Genomic DNA, 22,684 nt, shown 5'->3' with positions numbered 1-22,684 from the left:
TCCGTTGGTCCTCACCAACGTCAGGGCGGGACTTCCTCTACCATCCTCGGGTGGACATTTTGTTTGCTTTTCCATTAATCCACTGGTTTAGTCTCCAGAACGCAATGTCAGACCTGAGGTGACAGAAAAGGGAAAACGTGAGAGAGTGCCTTCTTCCCTGAAGAGAGGTGGGCCTGAGGCTTGACAGTGGCGCTGCCTGAGTGACCTAGCCGCTGGGCTGGGCCCTGGACAGCTGATCCCAGGTTCCTGCACTTGTCGCCACCCTTCCGTAGTCCACAGGCCTGATGGCGGCGGCTGAGCCGATGGGCCCGGCACAGGTGGGTGCTGCGTCTGCGAGTCTGCGCGCTGACCCCCATCTCTGAATCCTAAAGCTTCGAATGAACGATTCCTCGGGTTACTGCAGCTCAGGCCCCTATATCTAGAACAGTGGGGGCGCTCGTGTTTGGGACCCATTTTGACAGCACGAGTTGAAGGACGTTCCAGGCAGAGAGACCAGTGTATGCAAAGGCTCAGAGATGGTTCACAGCTGGAGCATTTGGGAAAACTGGGCCTTTAGTGCCTGAAAGGATCAGAGCGCTTTATAAGTGATTGCACCTGGAATATCATCCTGAGCAGCTGGGTCTCTATTCTGAGGGTGATGGGAGCCATGGAAGGTTCTGAACAGAAGAGAGCCAGAATCCGAGGGTTTAAAAAGTATTCCATAGACTGCTCATGGAGGGCAGACTCTTGTTGGCCATGGGGGCGGATAATGAGCACTGTTCTGAGCTAACACAGTTAAGAGGCATCCTTGAAGATGGAAGCACGGAGGGTAGACATTCAGCTCCCAGGCACATTGTAACAGGGTAGGAATATGGGATGGGGTTGAGCCTTTGGGGTTCCTTCAAGATTGCTTGACTGGCATAGTCTCCCTCTTCCCCACAGGTTCCCATGAACTCAGAAGTAATTGTGGACCCTATACAGGTGAGGGGAGAATGTCCATGCTCTCACCGATCCCACCCCCACCCAATACGCTCTCCAGCATTGTGGTGTTATATAGAACACTCTCCTGCTACTCTCCGATCTCTTGGGTCTGAGGACTCTGGAGAAGCCCCAAGCCCAGGGTCCTGACTCCAGGCCAGGGGTTTTATGGAGGGGTTTCCATTTCTGCCAACCATTGGAATAAGGTTGGAAGGTTGTTCCAGGCACAGGAACCAGCCTGTGCAAAATACTTAGAGGTGAGACTGAGAAGGGAGTTTTCAAGAAATTGCAGGTCTCTGTCATGTCTGGTGGGAACCAAGAGCAAGGGGGCGGGAATCATCCTGAAATGGCTTAAAGATGATTATGTAGATTGGGAGTTAAAAGAGAATATTCATTTCACAGTGGTAGTGCATTTAGTGAGCCAGGAAGGTGATGGTGGAGAGCCAGAGTTGTGAGATAACTGTGATCCAAAGAGTGATGTACATAGGGAAAGAAGTGTAGACTGATGACGTCTGGGCTTAAACGAGAAAGGCAAGCCCATCTTTGGTTGTCTGGTAAGCATGATGTTAATGACCCCAGAGGAATTTGCTTACAGAAGGGTGAGGCCCTGTATGCTAAGCACAGAGCTTAGAGGGCGACAACTTCTTCAGCTGCCTGTGGTTGCTATGGGTAGACACAGTGATCCATTGGGACCATGAGGCGAGAGAAGACACCAACGACACCTGGTCCTGATATTTCCTGAGTTGAGGAGTTAGGTAGGAGGGTATACAGGAGGGAGATGTGTGGGGGCACGGATGGGGGTTCTTGGGAGAGATGCTGCTCATGGACTTGGCTCTCCCGATTGTGGCAGGGGCAGGTGAACTTTGAGGACGTGTTCGTGTACTTCTCCCAGGAGGAGTGGGTGCTCCTTGATGAGGCTCAGAGGCTCCTGTACCGTGATGTGATGCTGGAGAACTTTGCACTTATGGCCTCTCTGGGTAAGGCCGTCACATCCACCCCAGTGACTTGGACTGGGTCCTGCCCTTCCCCTTTTTTTCAGGGCATCTTTGTCCTTCCTACGTCAGAGCCGTGGACACTGTCTCATTTCTTAGTGCCTGGAGTAGGTTCTGTGAGTGCTGGGCTTGGGCTGTTTGCACTCCTACTTTCTCCTTCTGAGCATTCCCAGCGCTTGCTGTCTCAGAGCCTTGCAGGCATGGATTCAGGAGTTATGCATTGTATTGTCAGCCCAGTGGGTCATATCCATCTTGTCCTTTCCCTGTCTGAATTCCTCTGTCTGTATCCATGACACCTCTGTGCATGGGATTCTGCGCTCTTCCTTTAGCTGACATTTCCTGTGGCCTGCCTATGTCAGGAATTGTAGGGACCATTATGGTCGCTACTTGCTAGGACCACTGCACTATTCCTGCAAGACCTTACTCTGAGATTATTTTAATAATATTTAGTTTTCTATATGGGTTAACCAGACCAGTGCTGTTCTGTCTTTCCCTTAGGACATACATCTTTCATGTCCCACATAGTTGCCTCACTGGTGATGGGTAGTGAGCCCTGGGTACCTGACTGGGTGGACATGACCCTAGCTGTTGCCACAGAGACTCCAGGTGGGAGTGACCCTGGTGAGTAGGAGCTGGGGAAAGGTGTGATGTCAGGGCTGGGCTCATATCATTCCATAGCCTCTTTGTGCCTACAGTTGTATTAGTGCTAAGGTCACTGGCCTTTCATACTCTGGCCTTTGGCCTCTGGATGTTCCATACCTCTGCCTTCATGTCTCACCTGTTCCTCTCCATGGCTTGTTCTACAGTGCCTTCCAGCATTGGCCTGTACTTAGTGTTTCATGAGATGTGTAGCCCAAATAGTCCTTAAACACCAACTACTGAGTAGCAATTTGATTTTCTTTGGTATGGACCATAACCTGCACAACTCTCAACTGTCCCCAGCAGCCAAGAAAATCTGATTGTGAATGACTTTGAGACCTGCCTCTTTTTTGTGCTGTACCCCACATCTTTGTCCTCTCCCAGTTGAGGCCTTCTCCATTCTATGACATTTAGATGCCAACTACTGTATAGTACACATTTGCTGAACTTGAGTTTGGACCCTTGTCCTAACAACAGTCCTATGACCTTGGTCTTAGTTGTGTTAGACACATATTTGTAGTGAGGCTTCCCCTCTTCCACCTGTGCCAATTTGTACTTCACCAGCATTTCTCTGCTTTCAGGTTGTTGGCATGGAATGGAGGATGAAGAGATACCTTTTGAGCCGAGCTTTTCTATAGGAATGTCACAGATCAGGATTCCCAAGGGAGGTCCTTCTACTCAGAAGGCTTACCCCTGTGGGACATGTGGCCTGGTCTTAAAAGACATTTTGCACTTGGCTGAGCACCAGGAAACACACCCAGGGCAGAAACCATACATGTGTGTGCTGTGTGGGAAACAGTTCTGGTTCAGTGCAAATCTTCACCAGCACCAGAAGCAGCACAGTGGAGAGAAACCCTTTAGAAGGGATAAGAGCAGGCCCTTTCTTCTGAACAACTGTGCTGTGCAATCATCGGAGATGTCTTTTGTGACAGGGGAGGCTTGTAAGGACTTCCTAGCCAGCTCAAGCATTTTCCAGCACCATGCCCCTCACAATGAGTGGAAGCCACACAGCAACACCAAGTGTGAGGAGGCCTCTCACTGTGGAAAAAGGCATTACAAATGCAGTGAATGTGGGAAAACCTTCAGCCGCAAAGACTCACTTGTTCAACACCAGAGAGTCCACACTGGAGAAAGGCCTTATGAGTGTGGTGAATGTGGGAAAACCTTTAGCCGCAAACCCATACTTGCTCAGCACCAGAGAATCCACACTGGAGAAATGCCTTATGAGTGTGGCATATGTGGGAAAGTTTTTAATCATAGCTCTAACCTTATTGTACATCAAAGAGTACACACTGGAGCAAGGCCTTACAAGTGCAGTGAATGTGGGAAAGCCTATAGTCACAAATCTACACTTGTTCAGCATGAGAGTATCCATACTGGAGAAAGGCCATATGAGTGCAGCGAATGTGGAAAATACTTTGGTCACAAATACAGACTCATTAAACATTGGAGTGTTCATACTGGAGCAAGGCCTTATGAGTGCATCGCATGTGGGAAGTTCTTTAGCCAAAGCTCTGACCTTATTGCACATCAAAGAGTTCATAATGGTGAAAAGCCTTATGTGTGCAGTGAATGTGGAAAAGCCTTTAGCCACAAACATGTACTTGTTCAGCATCATAGAATTCACACTGGAGAAAGGCCATATAAGTGCAGTGAATGTGGGAAGGCCTTCAGGCAGAGGGCTTCCCTCATCCGCCACTGGAAAATTCACACTGGAGAAAGGCCTTAGGATGGGAGATAATTCCGTTTCCTTGTTCAGCATAATAACTGACATCAGAGAGAAGCTCCAAGCATAGGCTTTATGTGTAGCCAACAGCCAGAAGTAGAACTTTATACACTCAAACACTCACCCTGGGGAGGTTCTTCTGAGTGCCAGCTATATGGGAAGCCTTCTGGAGCTATGCTGAATTTTCTAGACTCTTGCTAGAATTTCGTCAAGGCAGTGCCTCTGTTAGAAGCCATCTGTCTTTGTGCTGGAAGAGTCCTGCATTGTGCAAAAGTAACCCCAATGTGTTTCAAAAGACAGACCTCTGTGTACTATTCCCTTCCCTGGAGGGAATCATCAGTAGCCTGAGGCCATCAAGGATTCTCACTTTTTTTCTGCCCCACTACTGGTTTAAGCATGAGCATGACCCAGTTTTAGCCAGAAAGATGGGAGCTTTGTTCTGCTGACCACTGGCAGAGGTTTCCCTTCATGGATATAGTTGATCTCACATGGCACTTGGGACGAATTTTTCTAGCCTTCAAGACACCTGACCTGAAATTGGCTGCCTCATATTCTGGTTTTGCAACAAATACCTTAATTTTTAGACTATCTTAAATCTTGAGGATTCTGTTCGCTTTGTGGGTTGGGTTGAGAACAGAATTGAGCTAAGCCAGTATGAAGGGAAGAACAGCTTTTGTGAGAGCTCCAACTATCTGTATCTCTGAAGTGATAGTAGGATGGCAAAGACTAGCTCTTATTCTAGTGTCAAGCTAACTTACTTGACTGCTTCAGCTCTCCAAGGAAAGAATGCCAGTCTTTGTAGGCCTAATCTTTTGGTCTATATGTTAAGATTTTTTGTGTAATCGAGGTCACCCTAAGCAGTGGGCATTTGTTGTGATAATCTCTAATGTGTCTGGGAGCAACATGAATTACGTCCCTTGTTCCCAGAAGATACTTCATATTCCCAAGGCTTCTTGAGGAGAATTTGAACTCATGGGACATGTCAAGATCTCTGAAGTCTATTTTTCAGTAGGCAGTTGATATTGGCTGTCCTCCAGAAGGCCCAGGTAGGAATCATAGTTGGTGCAGAAACCCAGATTAATAAAGGAATGAGAAAACTGCAGCAAACTATAGGGAATATGACCCTTCTAAAGGTACATCCACATGTGTTTCCATTACTCTGGCTCCATTATGAGGGTTTACAGAAATATTCCCATACCTGTGTCTCTTATGGCTAAGGTTACTGTCCAGAAGTCAGTCTAAACATTTTTGCAATAAACTGCACATATTTATAGTGTACCATTTGATAAGTTTTGATACATGTTGGCACTTCTCAAACCAAAAGTTTCCTGATTCCTTTTATATTTTCTCCCTTTCCTTCACCCATCCCCAGGCAACTATTGATCCGTTGTCACTGTAGATTTGTTTGTATTTCCTAGAATTCTACAGAAATAGAATAATTTAATATGTATTCTAATGTTTTTGGCTTCTTAAACTCTGAAATTAAGGCTCATGGTGGTGTTCTGTGTTTCATAGTTCATTTCTTTTCATTTGTACTTTGCTAAGAGTGTTCCATTGTAGAGAAATAGTTCCAAAGCAAGTGATCCAGGAGAGAACTCACACAAGAACAAAGCCACAGTATCTGTCATTACCTTAAACTGAAAGTGATGAGCCGTCATTTCTGCTATATTTCATAAGTAACCCTAGCTAATCCTGGTTAAAAGTGGAAGAGAACTACACAAAGGTGAAAATAGGGATTTGTGGGGCGTTTTCTTGGACTCTGGTGACCATAATCCTATATGGTTTTTTTCTTTTTCTGTTTTAGTTGTTTAATGTGAATTACATTGACTGATTTTTTAAAATGTTAAGCCAACCTTGCATTTCTGGAATAATTCCCATTTGGTCATGATGTATTAGTCATTTAGTATATTGTTGAATTTGATTTGCTATTTTGTTTTGTTTTGCTTTTTTGTAACAAGTTTTGCACCAATATTCATGAGTGATATTTGTCCCTAGTTTTCTTTCTTGCTTGCTTGCTTTTTTTCCTTTGTAATTTTATATCTTGCCGAGGTTTGGCTTTGGTATCAGCATAATGCCAGCTTTATAGAGTAAGTTGGGAAGTATTCCTGCTCTTCAGCTCTCTGGAAGAGTTTGTGAATAATTGGTATTATTTCTTCCTTAAATGTTTGGTAGAATTCACCAAGGAAGCTGTCTGTGCCTGGAGTTTGTTTTGTAGGAAAGTTTCTAACTATAAGTTTGATTTCTGTGGTAGATAGAGGGCTGTACAAGTTATATGTACATCTGTCTGTGTGTGTGTTGTCTGTCTGTCGCTCTGGCCCTGAAGTGTGTTTTGTAGGACAGCATCTAACTACAAGTTTGATTTCCATGGTAGATGGAGGGCTATACTAGTTATATATACATCTGTCTGTCCATCCATCTGTTTGTCACTCCATCCATCCATCTATCTCTAGAGTGAGCTTTGATGGTTTGTGTCTTTCAAGGAGTTTTTCTGTTTCATTTAAGTACTCAAATTTTTCAAAATATTATTTTCATACTTGTAGAATTTGTAGTGGTGCAACCTCTTCTATTCCTGATACTGGTAATGTCTATATTTTTCTTTTAACCTTGATTGGTTTGGGTAGAGATTTATCAATTTTACAATTTTATTGATCTTAAAGTACTTGGTATTATTGAATTTTCTGTTTTCTGATATTTTGGGATTTTTTTTTTCCATTTTGAGTTTTACTAATGCCTTCTGCTTTTATTGGATTTCATTTCTTTTGCTACTTTTTAACATGGAAGCTGAGGTCCTTCATTTCAAACCTTTGAATTTTTTTCCCCTAATATGGGGAAGAGATGTTAATGTTAAAAATCTATCTGAGAACTGCTTTAATTACCTCCCATCAAGCTTGATGTGGTTTCATTTTTTTTTTTTTGAGACAGTGTCTTGCTCTGTCATCCAGGTTGGAGTGCAGTGGCGCTATCTCGGCTCACTGCAAGCTCTGCCTCCCGGGTTCACGCCATTCTCCTGCCTCAGTCTCCCGAGTAGCTGGGACTACAGGCGCCTGCCACCATGCCCGGCTAATTTTTTGTATTTTTAGTAGAGACGAGGTTTCACCGTGTTAGCCAGGATGGTCTCGATCTCCTGATCTTGTGATCCGCCTGCCTCAGCCTCCCAAAGTGCTGGGATTACAGGCATGAGCCCAGCCGATGTGGTTTCATTTTAGTTGAGTTTAGGATGTTTTCCAGTTAAAAAAATTCTTCTTGACACATGGCTCTTTTTAAATGTATGTTATTTAATTCCTAAATATTTGGGGATTTTGCTTATCTTTCTGGTAGTTTCTGCAATAATTCCATTGTGGTCAGAGTACATTAAGACTTGAATTATTTACATTTATTGAGATTTGCTTTGTGGCCCAGAATATGGGCTATCTTGGTATGAGTTACATGTTCACTTGAAATGTGTACTGTACTCTCGTTTGATGAAGGGGTTCTACAAGTGTTGATTAGGTAAAAATGGTTGATGTTATTTAAGTTTTTTCTATCTTTATTGACATTCTGTGGTTTTGGTTCTAGCAATTATTTTAAGAGGATTGTTGACGTCTCTGAATATTAAATTGGATTTACTTCTCTGCAGTTCTGTCAGATTTTGCTTCATATATTTTGTTATGTTTTTATTAGGTGAATAATAAATATTTCCTATTTTATGTCCACTTGATGTGTTGACCACTTTATCATTATGATCCTGTTAATCTCTGGTAATATTCTTTCTCTAAAATCTCCCTTGTCTGATACTGTTAACATGGTTTAATTTTGAATGGACACTGAATTTTAGGTACTGATTTTTTTTTTTCTATAGTTATTCTTGATTTCTTTTTTCTGTTACATGGTTAAGTTACTTGGAAACAATATGATCTTTTGGGGAGTCTTGATTCTAAGCATTTCTCGATGAGATTATTGCAGCATACATTTTAAGACAAATTCCCCTCCCATTACTGAGACACAACCTTCCTGTATTCTCTACCTAATGCTTCATGAATTATGAGGTTTTTTTACTCAAGCTGGTTGAAATGAGAACTATCATGTTTTCTGTATAAGCCTTGGGAATTGCTTCCCGTATAATCCTTTCAGGTGGTTCTTTACCCATCCTCTGGTCTTTTTCTATATGCAAACACAGATTATACTCAGCTGAATACTTGGGGATGGCCCTCTGTATCTCTGAAGTTTTTTCTCTCCTGTACTCTGCTCTGTAGACTCCAGCTACCTTGGCAAACCGAGACTCTTAGCTATGTCTCCTTAACACAGGATGACTTTTGGGCTCTGAGCTCTCCATCTTTGTATTAGGGCCTCAGAATTAATTTTCACAGTAACCTTATTTAGTTTTTTCTTTTTTGAGAAAATCTATGAACCCATGTTTTTTCTTTCTGATATAGTGGAAGGTCTATCAATTTTAATAATTTATTCAAGGTGTCTCCTTTTTTTAATCAGAAAGAACATAAATCACATATTACAGATAGGAGCAATGAAACATAGTATAGTACTAGATAACTTTGAAACATATAATGGATAATGTGTGATTGTTTTAAACAACCCTTTCTCAGTAAGTTGAAACTTGGAAAACAAAAATCCATTGAAAGATACCAACTGACCAGGCTCACTCGATATCTGAAAAATCCTCTACTAAAGATATTTAATACATATATCTATATATCTCTTAGAGAGAAAGAATAAGTCATATTCTAGTGAGATTTGTTAGGATTTTTTTTTTTTTTTTTTTTTTTGAGATGGAATCTCCCTCTATTGCCAGGCTGGAGTGCAGTGGCGTGATCTCAGCTCACTGTAACGTCCGCCTCCTGGGTTCAAGCAATTCTCCTGCCTCATCATCCTGAGTAGCCGGGATTACAGGTGCACACCACCATGCCCAGCTAATTTTTGTATTTTTCGTAGACACAGGGTTTCATCATGTTGGCCAGGATGGCCTTAATCTCTTGACCTCATGATCTGCCTGCCTCGGCCTCCCAAAGTGCTGGGATTACAGGCGTGAGCCACCGCCCCCAGCCTTGAGATTTGTTAGGATCTTAAAGTTGGTTTAACAGTAGAAAATCTATTAATTATTATATTAAATACAGTCTGTGGTGTAATAAAAAATATATCTGGATCTTTGTCCCAGGCTTAGTACTACAAAAATCTTGTAATCCTTTGAGTGAGAGAAGTGTATTTTTTATACTAACGAAGTGATTCATTATAGGCTCCTAGAAAGGTTCAGAATGGGGGCTCTTCATCAGAAAGACCAACCATGTAATAAGAGGGTTGAAACTTTGATCCAGATTGACCTTTGGGGAGAGGAAAGGAACTAGAGATTGAAGTCAGCCATGTGGTTGTGATTTAATCACAGCTACAAAATGAGACACCCCCTCCTCGTTCCTCCCTACCAACTTAGAACTCTTGACGCAGACGCTTGGTGGAGTTTCCTGGTTGGTGAACATGTTGATGTACCAGGAGGGTGATGTGCCTTGACTTTGTGGGGAGAAGGTATGGAAACTTCACATCTAACCAATAACTAGAACACTTAAAAATTCTCAAATGACCATCCATAGGTGAATGAGTAATTGTATTAATTTTCTAGGACTGCCATAACACAATACCAAAGACTGGGTGGCTCAAACAACAGAAATTAATTTTCTAACAATTCTAAAGTCCAAGATTAAGATGCTGGCAGTGTTGGATTTCTCTGAGGCCACTCTCCTTGGCTTGCACATGGCTGCCCTCTTTCTGTCTCTTCACAAGGCCATCACTGTATGCATGTGTACCCCTGGTGTCTCTGTGTGTCTTAATTTCTTATAAGGACACTGGTAAGATTAGGGTCCAACCTAATGGGCTGATTTCAACTTAATTCTTTAAAGTCCTACCTCCAAATACATCATATTTTGAGGTACTAGGGGGTTAGGATTTCAACATATAAATTTTGGGTATGCACAATAATAATGTCCATGGCAGCAATCAATTGTAGCATCTCTATGAAATAGAACACTATCCAGCAATATAAAAGGATGCCTATACATAATATGGACGAATCTCAAAAGCCTTAAGCTCAGTGAAAGAAGCCAGATGCAGATGATTACATGTAGTATCATTCAATTTATGTAAAAATCTAGAAAAAGAAAAATCAGTGGAGCAAGAAGGCCAAAGAGAAACATTCATCAATTTTCTCCCCACAGGAACACGAGCTGAACAACTACTCATGCAAGAAAGCACATTCATAAGAACCAGAAAACTAGATGAGTGATCGGAGTACCTGATTTTAACATAATATCAAGAAGAAAGGCATTGAAGTGGGTAGGAAAGGTAGTCTTGCATTGCTTAAACCACCCCTTTCCCATCCCTTGGCAGACCAACATGCAGAGAAAAATCTGTGTGCTTGTAGAAGAGAGCACGAAGTGAGTGTGGGACTGCATTGGAACCTGGTGCTGCCCAGGTGCAGAAGAACACAACACGGCACAATTCTACTTGTGCCCAGGGAGACAGCATTTACACCAACCTGGGGCCAGAAGCAAATTCCTTTCAACCCCCGTGAAAGGAAGCTGAGTCTCAGCTGGCACCACCAACAGCTGACCGAAGTGGCCTGGGGTCCAGAATAAGTTTGAGTGGCAGTTAGGTCACAAGGACTGCAGTCCTTGGGCAAGCCCTGGTGCTGCAGTGGTCTCTAAGGCTGTGGACTTTGGGTGCATGTGACCCAGCATGACACCAGCCGTAGCAGCCAAGGGAGTGTGCCACACCCCTCCCCCAACTCCAGGCAGTGTGGCTCAGAAAGAGACTCCTTCTGCTTGAGGAAAGGAGAGGGAAGAGTACAGATGACTTTGTTTTTCAACTTGAGTACCAGCTCAGTCATAGGAAAATAAAGCGCCAAGTAGAATCCTGAAGCCACTGATCCCAGGCCTTTCCTCCTGGACAGTGCTGCTAGACCCAACCCAGGCCAGAAGGGAATCTGCTGTCCTGGTTGGTTGGACACAAGTTCTGGCTGGTTTTACCACCTGCTGACTAAAGTGGCCTCAAGCCTTGAATAAACGTCAGTAGCAGTCAGGTAGTACTGACTGTGGACCTTGGGCAATCCCCAGTACTGTGCTGGTCATAGAGTCCATGGGTTTAGACTAGCATTACTGTGATGCCAGCTGTGATGGACACAGGAGTCCCTGTGTCACCTCTCCCCCAATTACAGGCAGCCTGGTATATATAGAGGGACTTCTTATACTTCGGGGAATGAGAGAGAAGAGAGTAAGGGACTTTGCCTGGGAACCCAGAACATTGTCTTCTCTTTCCCACATCTATCTAGGCTGGGTATCTAGGAGTCTGCAAGATTTATTGCATACTTGGGATTATGGCACCCTCTAGTGCTGAAATGGCTGCAGTGACCACAGCTTAGGGAACTCAGCACTCAGTCCCCTTTGAATTCTTTGAAGGCCCTCTGAAGAAGAATGAGTACAAGCAAGGCCAGACTGTGAAGACTGGAATAAATAACAAACTCTTCAGTGTTCAGACATATACAAATATCCACAAGTATTGAGAACATTCAAGAAAATATCTCATCAAATGGACTAAATAAGCTGCCCAGTGACCAGCCCTGGAGTGATAGAGATCTATCAGATAGGGAATATCTTTCAGACAGGGAATTCAAAATATCTGTCTTGAAGAAGCTCAAAGAATGTCAAGAAAACATGAAGAAAGAATTCAGAATTTTAGCAGAGAAATTTAACAAAGAGATTGAAATAATTACCAAAAAAAAAAAAAAAATCAAACAGAAATCCTAGCGCTGAAAAAGACAATGGATGAACTGAAAAATACATCAGAATATAACAACAGCATAATTGATTAAGCAGAAGAATTTGTTAGCTTAAATACAGGCTATTGAAAATAGGAGAAAAAAGAAAAAGAATGAACTGTGCTTAAAAGATATAGAAAATAGCCACAAAAGGGCAAGTCTAAGAGTGATTAGCTTTAAAAAGGGAGTAGAGAAAGATGTAGGGATAGACAGTTAATTCAAAGAAATAATTATAGAGTACTTTCCAAATATATATATTTTCATATATATGATTCATATTCATATATATGATTCATATTCATATATATGATTCATATTCATATATATGATTCATATTCATATATATATGATTCATATTCATATATATATTCATATATATGATTCATATTCATATATATTCATATATATATGATTCATATTCATATATATATGAATATCCAGGTATAAGAAAGTCAAAGAATGCCAACCAGATTCAACACAAGCCATATAACAATCAAACTCTCAAAGCTCAAAGATGAAAAAGAGGAAAGGTAGCAAGAGAAAAGAAACAAATAACATATAAAGGAACTCCAGTAGATTTGGCAGCAGTCTTCTCAGCAGAAATCTCATAGGCCAGAAGAAAGTGAAAAGACATATTTAAAGTGCTGAAGGGAACCATCTTCAACCAAGAATATTCTAGTCATCAAATATATTCTTCAACCATGAAGGCGAAATAAAGGCTTTCCCAGCAAACAAAAGCTGAGGGAATTCATCAATACCAGGCCTGTCTTACAAGAAATAGTAAAGAGAGTTCATCAGTCTGAAAGAAAAGAATGCTAATGTGCAACAAGAAATCATCTGAAGGAGTAAAACTTACTGGCAAAAGTAAATACACAGACAAATTGAGAATATTTTAACACTGTAGTTCTGGTGTGTGAACCCCTCATATCTTTAGTATGAGCACTAAAATACAAATCTATCAAGAACGATGACTGAATAGCTTTTTAGGAGATATATAAAAAGATATAAAGTGAGACAACGAAAAGAAAAGGAGTGATGAGTTATAGAGATTTTTAGTTTATTCTTTGCTTATTTCTTTTCATTGTGATCAAAGTCAAGTTGTCATCAGTTTAAAATAACTTGTTGTAACTGTAAGATTTTTTTATGTCTCATGGCAACCATAATGCAAAAATTTATAGTAGAGATACTAAAAACAAAAAGCAAAAGATTAAATCATACTACCAGAGAAAATCACTTATCCACAAAAAAGGGAGTAAGAAAATTAGAGAAGACTTAGAAAACAAATAACAAAATGGAAGTAGTAAGTCCCTAACTATAAATATAAGATTTAATGTAAATGGATGAAATTCTTCAACTAAAAGACATAGAGTAGTTGAATGGATTGAAAAAAAAAAAAGACCCAACTATATGCTGCCTACAAGAAAACTCACTACACCTATAAAGATGTACAGACTGAGAGTGAAGGGATAGAAAAAGATATGCCATGCAAATGAAAACCAAAATGGAACAGGTCTAGCTATATTTATATCAGGTAAAATAATTATTTTTAAATAATGCAGTTTTTCAAGTTAAAAACTAAAAAAGAGAAAGTAATTATATAACGAAAAAAGTCAATTTAGAAAGATGTAACAATTGTAAATATATATGACCCCAACATTAGGGCACCCACAAACACATAAAGCAAATATTAGTAGATCAAAAGGATAGACTTCAATACAATAATACCAGAGAACTTCAACACCTCATCTTCAGCAATGGACAGATCATTCAGAGAATACATTAACAAAGAAAAAAACCCAAAAGAAACTAAAGCAAAAAACCTAAAACTAAAACAAAGAAGAAAACTAAAACAAAGAAATTAAACTCAAAATTGGTAGAAGGAAATAAAGATCAGAGCAGAAATAAATGAAATAGAGATTTTAAAATACAAAAGATCAACAAAACAAGGAGCTTTTTTAATTTTAATTTTTAGTTCTGGGGTACCTGTGCAGAATGTGGAGGTTTGTTAAATAGGTAAACATGTGCCATGGTGATTTGCTGCACCTATCAACCCATCACCTAGGTATTAAGCCCAGCATATATTAGCCATTTTTTCCTAATGCTCTCCCTCCCCCAGCCCCATCCCCCGACAGGCCCCAGTGTGTATTGTTCCCCTCCCTGTGTCCATGTGTTCTCATTGTTCAGCTCCCACTTATAAGTGAGAACATGTGGTGTTTGGTTTTCTGTTCCTGCATTAGTTTGCTAAGGATAATGGCTTCTAGCTTCATCCATGTCCCTGCAAAGGAAATGATCTCATTTTTTTTTTTTTTTTTTTTTTGAGGTGGAGTTGCACTCTTGTTGCCCAGGCTGGAGTGCAATGGTGTAATCTCGGCTCACCACAACCTCTGCCTCCTGGGTTCAAGTGATTCTCCTGCCTCAGCCTCCCGAGTAGCTGGGATTACAGGCATGTGCCACCACGCCCAGCTAATTTTTTGTATTTTTAGTAGAGATGGAGTTTCTCCGTGTTGGTCAAGCTGATCTCGAACTCCTGGCCACAGGTGACCTGCCCGCCTCGGCCTCCCAAAGTGCTGGGATTACAGGCGTGTGCCACTGTGCCCGGCCTAGCTCAGTACTTTGTATGAACACATAGTTTGCATTAAGGTTGAACTGCATATATGGTTTTACTTAAGGATATATGCTTAAGTGAAAAAGGCATGGGTCAGAAGAGTGTACAAAGGATGCTGAATTATTTTAAGCCAGCAGAGGCATATGTATATAGGGACAGACAGGTGGGGAAACAGAAATGAAAGTTAGGATTCTATGGAATTATTCTGTGATATATCTTTGGGTTTTTACAAACATAAATACTTTATATAATTCCTAAATAATGTTCAATTAAAATGAAATTATAAAATCCATAAAACTCAGGGGTTCTACACTCACAAAGGAATAGAAATAAAGCAAGGGAAATATTTAAAAGATATAAGATCAAAGTTAATAACATTATTGTGATATTATACTATAATTTGCAAATGTAACCATGAGGAAAAACTGGGCGATATGGGCCAGGCTCTTTCTGTTTTATTTCCTACAACTGCTTGTGAATCTATAATTATTTCAATAAAATTTTCAATTAAATAGCCCAGTGATATGTAAGATGAAAATAAGATATTGTAAAACCTTGTCTTAATCATATCTTGGTAAACACCATTGGGTATTGATGAATTGAAACAAATAAACCTACAATGTAATTGGTAGCAAAGCTTTCACCATAGAACAAAGCAAGTACAAATGCTAACTCAAATAATTTAAATAATCTCTAAACTACAAAAATTTTTGGAAGAATAAACATTAACTCATATTTTATTTTAAATATATATATTTTGTATTAATTTCTATAGAAAATACATTGTGATTTGACTGCATAGTAATAATCATTGTAATCTATAAATTAATCGTCAAAGAAATAGCAACCACAAAGATGAGATTTCTCAACACATATGTTAAAAAGAAGTCCTAGGCCGGGCGCGGTGGCTCACGCCTGTAATCCCAGCACTTTGGGAGGCCGAGACGGGCAGATCACGAGGTCAGGAGATCAAGACCAACCTGGCTAATATGGTGAAACCCCGTCTCTACTAAAAATACAAAAAATTAGCCAGGCGTGGTGGCGGGCACCTGTAGTCCCAGCTACTGGGGAGGCTGAGGCAGGAGAATGGCGTGAACCCGGGAGGCGGAGCTTGCAGTGAGCTGAGGTGGCGCCACTGCACTCCAGCCTGGGCGACACAGCGAGTCTCCGTCTCAAAAAACAAAAACAAAATACCAATACTATGCTGTTTTGGATACTATGGCTGTGTAAGGTGTTGAAGTCAGGTAGTGTGATGCTCCAGGTTTGTTCTTTTGGCTCAGGATTGCTTTGGCTATTTGGGCTCTTTTGAAGATCCATACAAATTTTAGAATTTTTTTCTATATCTGTGAAAAAATGGCATTTGTATGTTGATTGGGCTTGCATTAAATCTTTAGATTGTTTTGGGTAGTACTGTCTCTTATTTTAACAATATGTATTCTTTGAATACATGAGCATGGGATGTCTTTCCATTTGTTTGTGTCCTCTTCAGTTTATTTTATCAATGCTTTGTAGTTTTCCTTGTTGATGTCTTTCCCCTCTTGATTAAATATTTCTCAGTGTTCTATTTTATTTTGCTTTTCATAGCTATTGCAAATGGAATTGCCTTCTTGATTTCTGTTTTGGCTATTTCATTATTGGTGTACCGCAATGCTACTGATTTTTGTATATTGATTTTGTGTCTTACAACTATATTAAATTTGTTCCCCAGTTCTAAGAGTTTATAAGATCATATTACAACAAAGAAAAACAATTTTACTTTATATTTTCTCACCTGAATGTCTTTTATTTAGTTAGCTAGGTATTTTTCTTGCCTGATTTCTCTGGCTAGGACCTCTAGTATTATACTGAATAGGAGTGGCAAAAATAGGTATCTTATACATGACATTCAGAAATGTGCACACATTATAGTAGTATGCTTCAATACATTTTTCTTGTAGGTCAACACATCTCTGAAGGCAGGACACATTCAAAGAAAGTCCAAAAAGACCAACACCACATGGTCATGGTCTCACTTGCATGTAGAATTTAGGCAAGTTGAGTTTATAAAAGTAGAGAGTAGAATGGTGGTTACCAGGGGCTAAAGAGACAGAGGGAGAACTGAAAAATGGGAGATTTTTGTGAAAGCATACAAAGTTTCAGTTAGACACAAGGAACGTGTTCTAGTGATCTGTTGCACGGCGTGGTGACTATTGTTAATGTCTATTCCAAAATTGCCAAAAGAGTAGATTTTAAATGTTCTCATCAGAAAGAAATGATAAGTATGTGAGGAGATGTGTATTAAAATATAATGATGGACAAGGTTTTATAATGCCTTATTTCTGCCTTACATATTCCTGAGCATTTTTACTGACCATTTTATTAACAATAATTTTAATTTAATTTTAGACTCACAAGCAGTTTAAAAAATAACTCAGAGCCTCTACACATGGCCCAGTTTCCACCCATGGTTACATTTGGCAATTACAGTATAATATCACAATGATGATATTGATTTTGATATATTCACTATCATCTTTTTTTTTTCTTTTTTTTTGAGATGGAGTCTCACTCTGTCACCCAGGCTGGAGTGCAGTGGCGCGATCTCGGCTCACTGCAAGCTCCACCTCCTGGGTTCATGCCATTCTCCTGCCTCAGCCTCCCGAGTAGCTGGGACTACAGGTGCCCGCCACAATGTCCGGCTAATTTTTTGTATTTTTATTAGAGACGAGGTTTCACCGTGTTAGCCAGGATGGTCTCTATCTCCTGACTTCGTGATCTGTCTGCATCGGCCTCCCAAAGTGCTGAGATTACAGGCATGAGCCACCGCACCCGGCCCTCACTATCATCTTAATATTTTCCTAATTTTACTTATACTAACTTGAGGAGAGTCTGTTGCTACAAATGTGTTGGACTTGCTGCTTGTGTCTGTATAGGACAAAGACCATGGAGCCACTGACCCACACCAAGAAGCCAAAACTCAAAAAGTCAGGAGAAAAGTATATAATTGTATATAAGGTGCCAAATATTTCTTGCATTGCCCAGGAGCAGACTCCATAATTGTTTTTCACACTAAGGTTTTTGCTGTTCAGTGGGCTGTTATTAAAATGTCAAGCAACAACAGATGCTGGCAAGGTTGCGGAGAAATAGGAATGCTTTTCCACTGTTGGTGGGAAGGTAAATTAGTTCAACCATTGTGGAAGACAGTGTAGCAGTTCCTCAAAGACCTAAAACCAGAAATACCATTTGACCCAGCAATCCCATTACTGTGCATATATCCAAAGGAATATAAATCATTCTATTATTATCATTCTATTATAAGGATACATGCATGTATATGTTCATTGCAGCACTATTCACAATAGCAAAGACATGGAATCAACCCAAATGCCCATCAGTGATAAAGAAAATGTGGTACATATACACCATGGAATACTATGCAGCCATAAAAAGAATGAGATCACGTCCTTTGCAGGGATATGGATGGAGCTGGAAGCCATTATCTTCAGAAAACTAACACAGAAACAGAAAACCAAACACCAAATGTTCTCACTTGTAAGTGAGAGTTGAGTGATGAGAACACATGGAGACAGGGAGGGGAACAACACACACTGGAATACGTCAAGGGGGTGGGGGGATGGAGCACATCAGGATAAATAGCTAACGCATGCTGAGCTTAATACCTAGGTGACGGGTTGATAGGTGCAGCAAACCACCATGGCACACGTTTACCTATGTAACAAACCTGCACGTCCGGCACCTGTATCCTGGAACTTTAAAAAATTAAATTAAATTGACTGGGCGCGGTGGCTCACGCCTGTAATCCCAGCACTTTGGGAGGCCAAGGTGGGTGGATCACGAGGTCAGGAATTCGAGACCAGCCTGGCCAACATGGTGAAACCCCATCTCTACTAAAAATACAAAAAAAAAATTTAGCCAGGCGCGGTGGCAGGTGCCTGTAATCCCAGATACTCAGGAGGCTGAGGCAGGTGAATCGCTTGAACGTGGGAGGCAGAGTTTGCAGTGAGCCGAGATAGCGCCACTGCACTCTAGCCTGGGCAACGGAATGCGACTCCGTCTCAAAAAAAAAAAAAAAGAAAAAAGAAAAAAAATTAAATTAAATTAAAAAAAAAAAAGGGAAAATCTGTCTGAAAATTCTCACCAGTTACCAACACTTCTTTCTGAGGCTAGGAGGAGAAGGAGGTGGTATGTTAAAGTCAATAATCACACTAACTTTATACATACAAGAAGCTTTCAAAATAGTCATAGTAAAAATGGTACTTTATAAGGAGAAGCTGAAAAAATAGGAAACCAAATGCACATTGGAAATAAATTATACAACTAGGACAATGGAGCAAAATAAGAGATTAAAGAAAAGAATCAGGAACTATCTTGAAGATAAATGATGAGTTCATATAAATAGGAAAAACATTTGTCAACAAGTGGTGTGTGGGAATCTAAAAGGTTTTCATACCTCAGAGCCTGAGTTTTTTTTTTTTTTTTTTTTTTTTTTTTTGAGACCGAGTTTCACTCTTGTTGCTCAGGCTGGAGTGCAATGGTGTGATCTCGGCTCACCACAACCTCCGCCTCTGGGGTTCAAACTATTCTCCTGCCTCAGCCTCCCGAGTAGCTGGGATTACAGGCATGCGCCACCACCTCTGACTAATTTTTGTATTTTTAGTAGAGACGGGGTTTCTCCCTGTTGGTCAGGCTGGTCTCGAACTCCCGACCTCAGGTGATCCACCAGCCTCGGCCTCCCAAACTGCTGGGATTACAGGCGTGAGCCACCTCTCGCCTGAGAATCTTAATACTGCTGTGTTATTGATTGCTCCACCCCTAAAGAGATGTAGTTATTCATGGGAGAAAATACCTCATAATTTTCCCTGATGATAGCAATTCCATAGAGACACCAAAAGAATCTAAATTATGGCCGGGCGAGGTGGCTCATCCCTGTAATCCCAGCACTTTGGGAGGCCGAGACGGGCGGATCACGAGGTCAGGAGATCGAGACCATCCTGGCTAACACGGTGAAACCCCGTCTCCACTAAACACACACACACACACACACACACACACACACACACACACACACACACACACACACACACACATTAGCCGGGCGTGGTGGTGGGCGCCTGTAGTCCCAGCTACTCAGGAGGCTGAGGCAGGAGAATGGCGTGAACCCAGGAGGCTTCAGCCTCCCGAGTAGCTGGGACTACAGGCACGCACCACAATACCCAGCTAATTTTTGTATTTTTAGTAGAGACGGGGTTTCACCATGTTGGCCAGGATGGTCTCCATCTCCTGACCTTGTGATCCACCCGCCTCAGCCTCCCAAAGTGCTGAGATTACAAGCGTGAGCCACCGCGCCTGGCCGCAGTTACTGTTTCTTTTGTGATTGATATATATGAATATTGTGCAATGAAATTCCCTCCCAATTGAATTATCTTTCCCTAAAAATAAACCCAAGCTTTCTGGAACATATTGAATTTCCTATTTAACAAGTTTTAAGGATATCTTAGGTGTTTCTGGGATTAGTATTTATTTTCAGGATCTTTTGCATTTACTTGTGAGAAATGGCATTGAGATAAAAATGTGTGGGCTCAAGGTGGTTGTGGTTATTTCTACGGAGTCAATTCACAATCTCTAGACCTGTCCAGTGGAAAATAGTAGAAATATATGTGCTTAAAATAAAATATACCATGATGCAATGTTGATTGTTCCAAAAATTATACATAGTTTTTAAAAATTCTTCAAGTGAGCAGTTGTACTGTGCTGAAGGCCTTGTTACCAATTGTATTGTAGGGTTTTTTTAATTTCTTTTTTTTTTTTTTTTTGAGACAGAGTCTCGCTCTGTCGCCCAGGCTGGAGGGCAATGGTTTGATTTCAGCTCACTGCAACCTCCGCCTCCCAGGTTCAAGCGATTCTCCTGCCTCAGCCTCCCGAGTAGCTGGGACTAGCACGCGCCGCCATGCCCGGCTAATTTTTGTATTATTAGTATTTTGTATTATTAGTAGAGACAGGGTTTCACCTGTTGGCCAGGATGGTCTCCATCTTGGCCTCCCGAAGTGCTGGGATTACAGGTGTGAGCCACTGCACCCGGCCTAAAATTTGTTTCAATGCATCAATAACAATGGTGTTTACTAAAATATTAGTGTGGAAAAGGTTTTATGGTGTATTATTTTTGCTTTTCATATCTCCAGGCTACTTAATTGAAGGTTTTATTGAAATAAGTATAGATTCACAAGCAGTCATAAGAAATAATACAGAAAAAGCCCTGTCCATATTACCCAGGGTTCCATCATGATTACATTTTGCAAACTATAGTATAATATCACTCTAATGATATTGACTCTTCTGTGTTCTGTTTTTATATATTTCCCTAGTTTTGCTTGTATTTACTTGTTGCATGTGTGTAAGCCCTGAGTTTTATGGGTTTGATTTGTGGATCTGTTGTGCAGTTGAGCCCTCATTCATTCACCTGCTTCTCTGCAGATGGACACACAAGCAATTGCCTTTGCACGAACAGGGACAATCTTAATTTCTGTTTAAGACGAGAAAATATGGTTGGAGACACACTAAAACTTATCTCTCCACTGATGACAAGATACTTCTTTCTGCTTTTTTATTCTATTGATTCTTCAGACCTCAATGAAAATCAACATCCCCTAGATTTTGATGAAATGGCTTTTGGAAAAGTAAAATCAGGGATTAGCTTCCTCATTCAGACTGGAGTTGGGATCCTGGGAAATTCCTTTCTCCTTTGTTTTTATAACTTAATTTTGTTCACTGGACACAAGCTGAGACCCACGGACTTGATTCTCAGCCAACTGGCCTTGGCTAACTCCATGGTCCTTTTCTTTAAAGGGATACCTCAGACAATGGCAGCTTTTGGATTGAAATATTTGCTGAATGATACTGGATGTAAGTTTGTCTTTTATTATCACAGGGTGGGCACAAGAGTTTCCCTCAGCACCATCTGCCTTCTCAATGGATTCCAAGCCATTAAGCTCAACCCCAGTATATGCAGGTGGATGGAGATCAAGATTAGATCCCCAAGGTTTATTGACTTCTGTTGTCTCCTCTGCTGGGTCCCCCATGTCTTGATGAATGCATCTGTTCTTCTATTAGTGAATGGCCCACTGAATAGCAAAAACAGTAGTGCAAAAAACAATTATGGATACTGTTCTTACAAAGCATCAAAGAAATTTAGCTCATTACATGCAGTCTTATATTTTTCCCCTGATTTTATGAGTTTGGGCTTCATGGTCTGGGCCAGTGGCTCCATGGTCTTCTTCCTCTACAGACACAAGCAGCAAGTCCAACACAATCACAGCAACAGACTCTCCTGCAGACCTTCCCAGGAAGCCAGAGCCACACGCACCATCATGGTCCTGGTGAGCTCCTTTTTTGTTTTCTATTCAGTCCATAGTTTTCTGACAATTTGGACAACTGTAGTTGCAAACCCAGGCCAGTGGATAGTGAACAACTCTATTCATGAGTTGCCTCATGTTTCCCAGCACGCAGCCCTTTTGTCCTCATCATGAGTGATACTCGTATCTCTCAGTTCTGTTTTGCCTGCAGGACAAGGAAAACACTCTTTCCTAATCTGGTTGTCATGCCATGAGTCTTTTCTCTTCATGGAATTCAGCTATTCATCATAACTCTTGCTAAGATTTAGGAAATATTAACTACTAGTTATTTGTGATAGCAACATACACATGGCCAGTAATGCTCTTGTCCAGGAAGATCTAATACCAGAGCTAAAAATGAAAGTCATGGATACTGTTATACAAAGAACACTCTATATAACTGTGTTAAGTCCTTCAGACAAGTTCAGGAAATCAAAAAGTTTAAAAAGGGAATTCTTTAGAGATTTAGGGGAGATTTCTCATTTTTGTACTCTGAAGAATCATGGAATGTTTTAAAAATATTTTTAAAGCACAGTTTGATTCAGGTGCTTCTTGAACAGCATAAATCCCCTGGAGAGTCCA

The 22,684-nt window shown here is 40.8% G+C and overlaps 1 protein-coding gene and 2 pseudogenes across 10 annotated transcripts; 2 read left to right on the top strand and 1 right to left on the bottom strand.

Moving 5' to 3' along the window:
- Nucleotides 1–16: 16 nt before the first annotated feature.
- Nucleotides 17–12,065, top strand: ZNF772 (zinc finger protein 772). Of its 10 annotated transcripts, none has more exons than XM_063800337.1 (6): nt 17–317; nt 922–960; nt 1,631–1,712; nt 1,808–1,934; nt 2,448–2,570; nt 3,170–8,006. In XM_063800337.1, the coding sequence occupies exons 4-6, from the start codon at nt 1,901–1,903 to the stop codon at nt 4,315–4,317; spliced, it is 1,305 nt and encodes a 434-aa protein (XP_063656407.1). In that variant the 5' UTR covers nt 17–317; nt 922–960; nt 1,631–1,712; nt 1,808–1,900; the 3' UTR covers nt 4,318–8,006.
- Nucleotides 17,570–17,785, bottom strand: PANTROV1R-PS287 (vomeronasal 1 receptor panTroV1R-ps287 pseudogene; annotated as a pseudogene).
- Nucleotides 21,374–22,317, top strand: VN1R1 (vomeronasal 1 receptor 1 pseudogene; annotated as a pseudogene).

Source organism: Pan troglodytes, chromosome 20, assembly GCF_028858775.2.
Source record: "Pan troglodytes isolate AG18354 chromosome 20, NHGRI_mPanTro3-v2.0_pri, whole genome shotgun sequence".
Lineage (NCBI taxonomy): Eukaryota > Metazoa > Chordata > Mammalia > Primates > Hominidae > Pan > Pan troglodytes.
The sequence above is the reverse complement of the archived record's forward strand: the minus strand, read 5'-3'. Positions and strand labels throughout refer to the sequence as shown.

Excerpts from the sequence above, each read along its gene's own strand:
- ZNF772 (XM_063800337.1), top strand. The coding sequence starts at position 1,901 with ATGCTGGAGAACTTTGCACTTATGGCCTCTCTGG. Across the intron at positions 1,935-2,447 it reads TGCACTTATGGCCTCTCTGG|GACATACATCTTTCATGTCC; the intron begins GTAAGGCCGTCA and ends TCTTTCCCTTAG. Across the intron at positions 2,571-3,169 it reads TCCAGGTGGGAGTGACCCTG|GTTGTTGGCATGGAATGGAG; the intron begins GTGAGTAGGAGC and ends CTCTGCTTTCAG.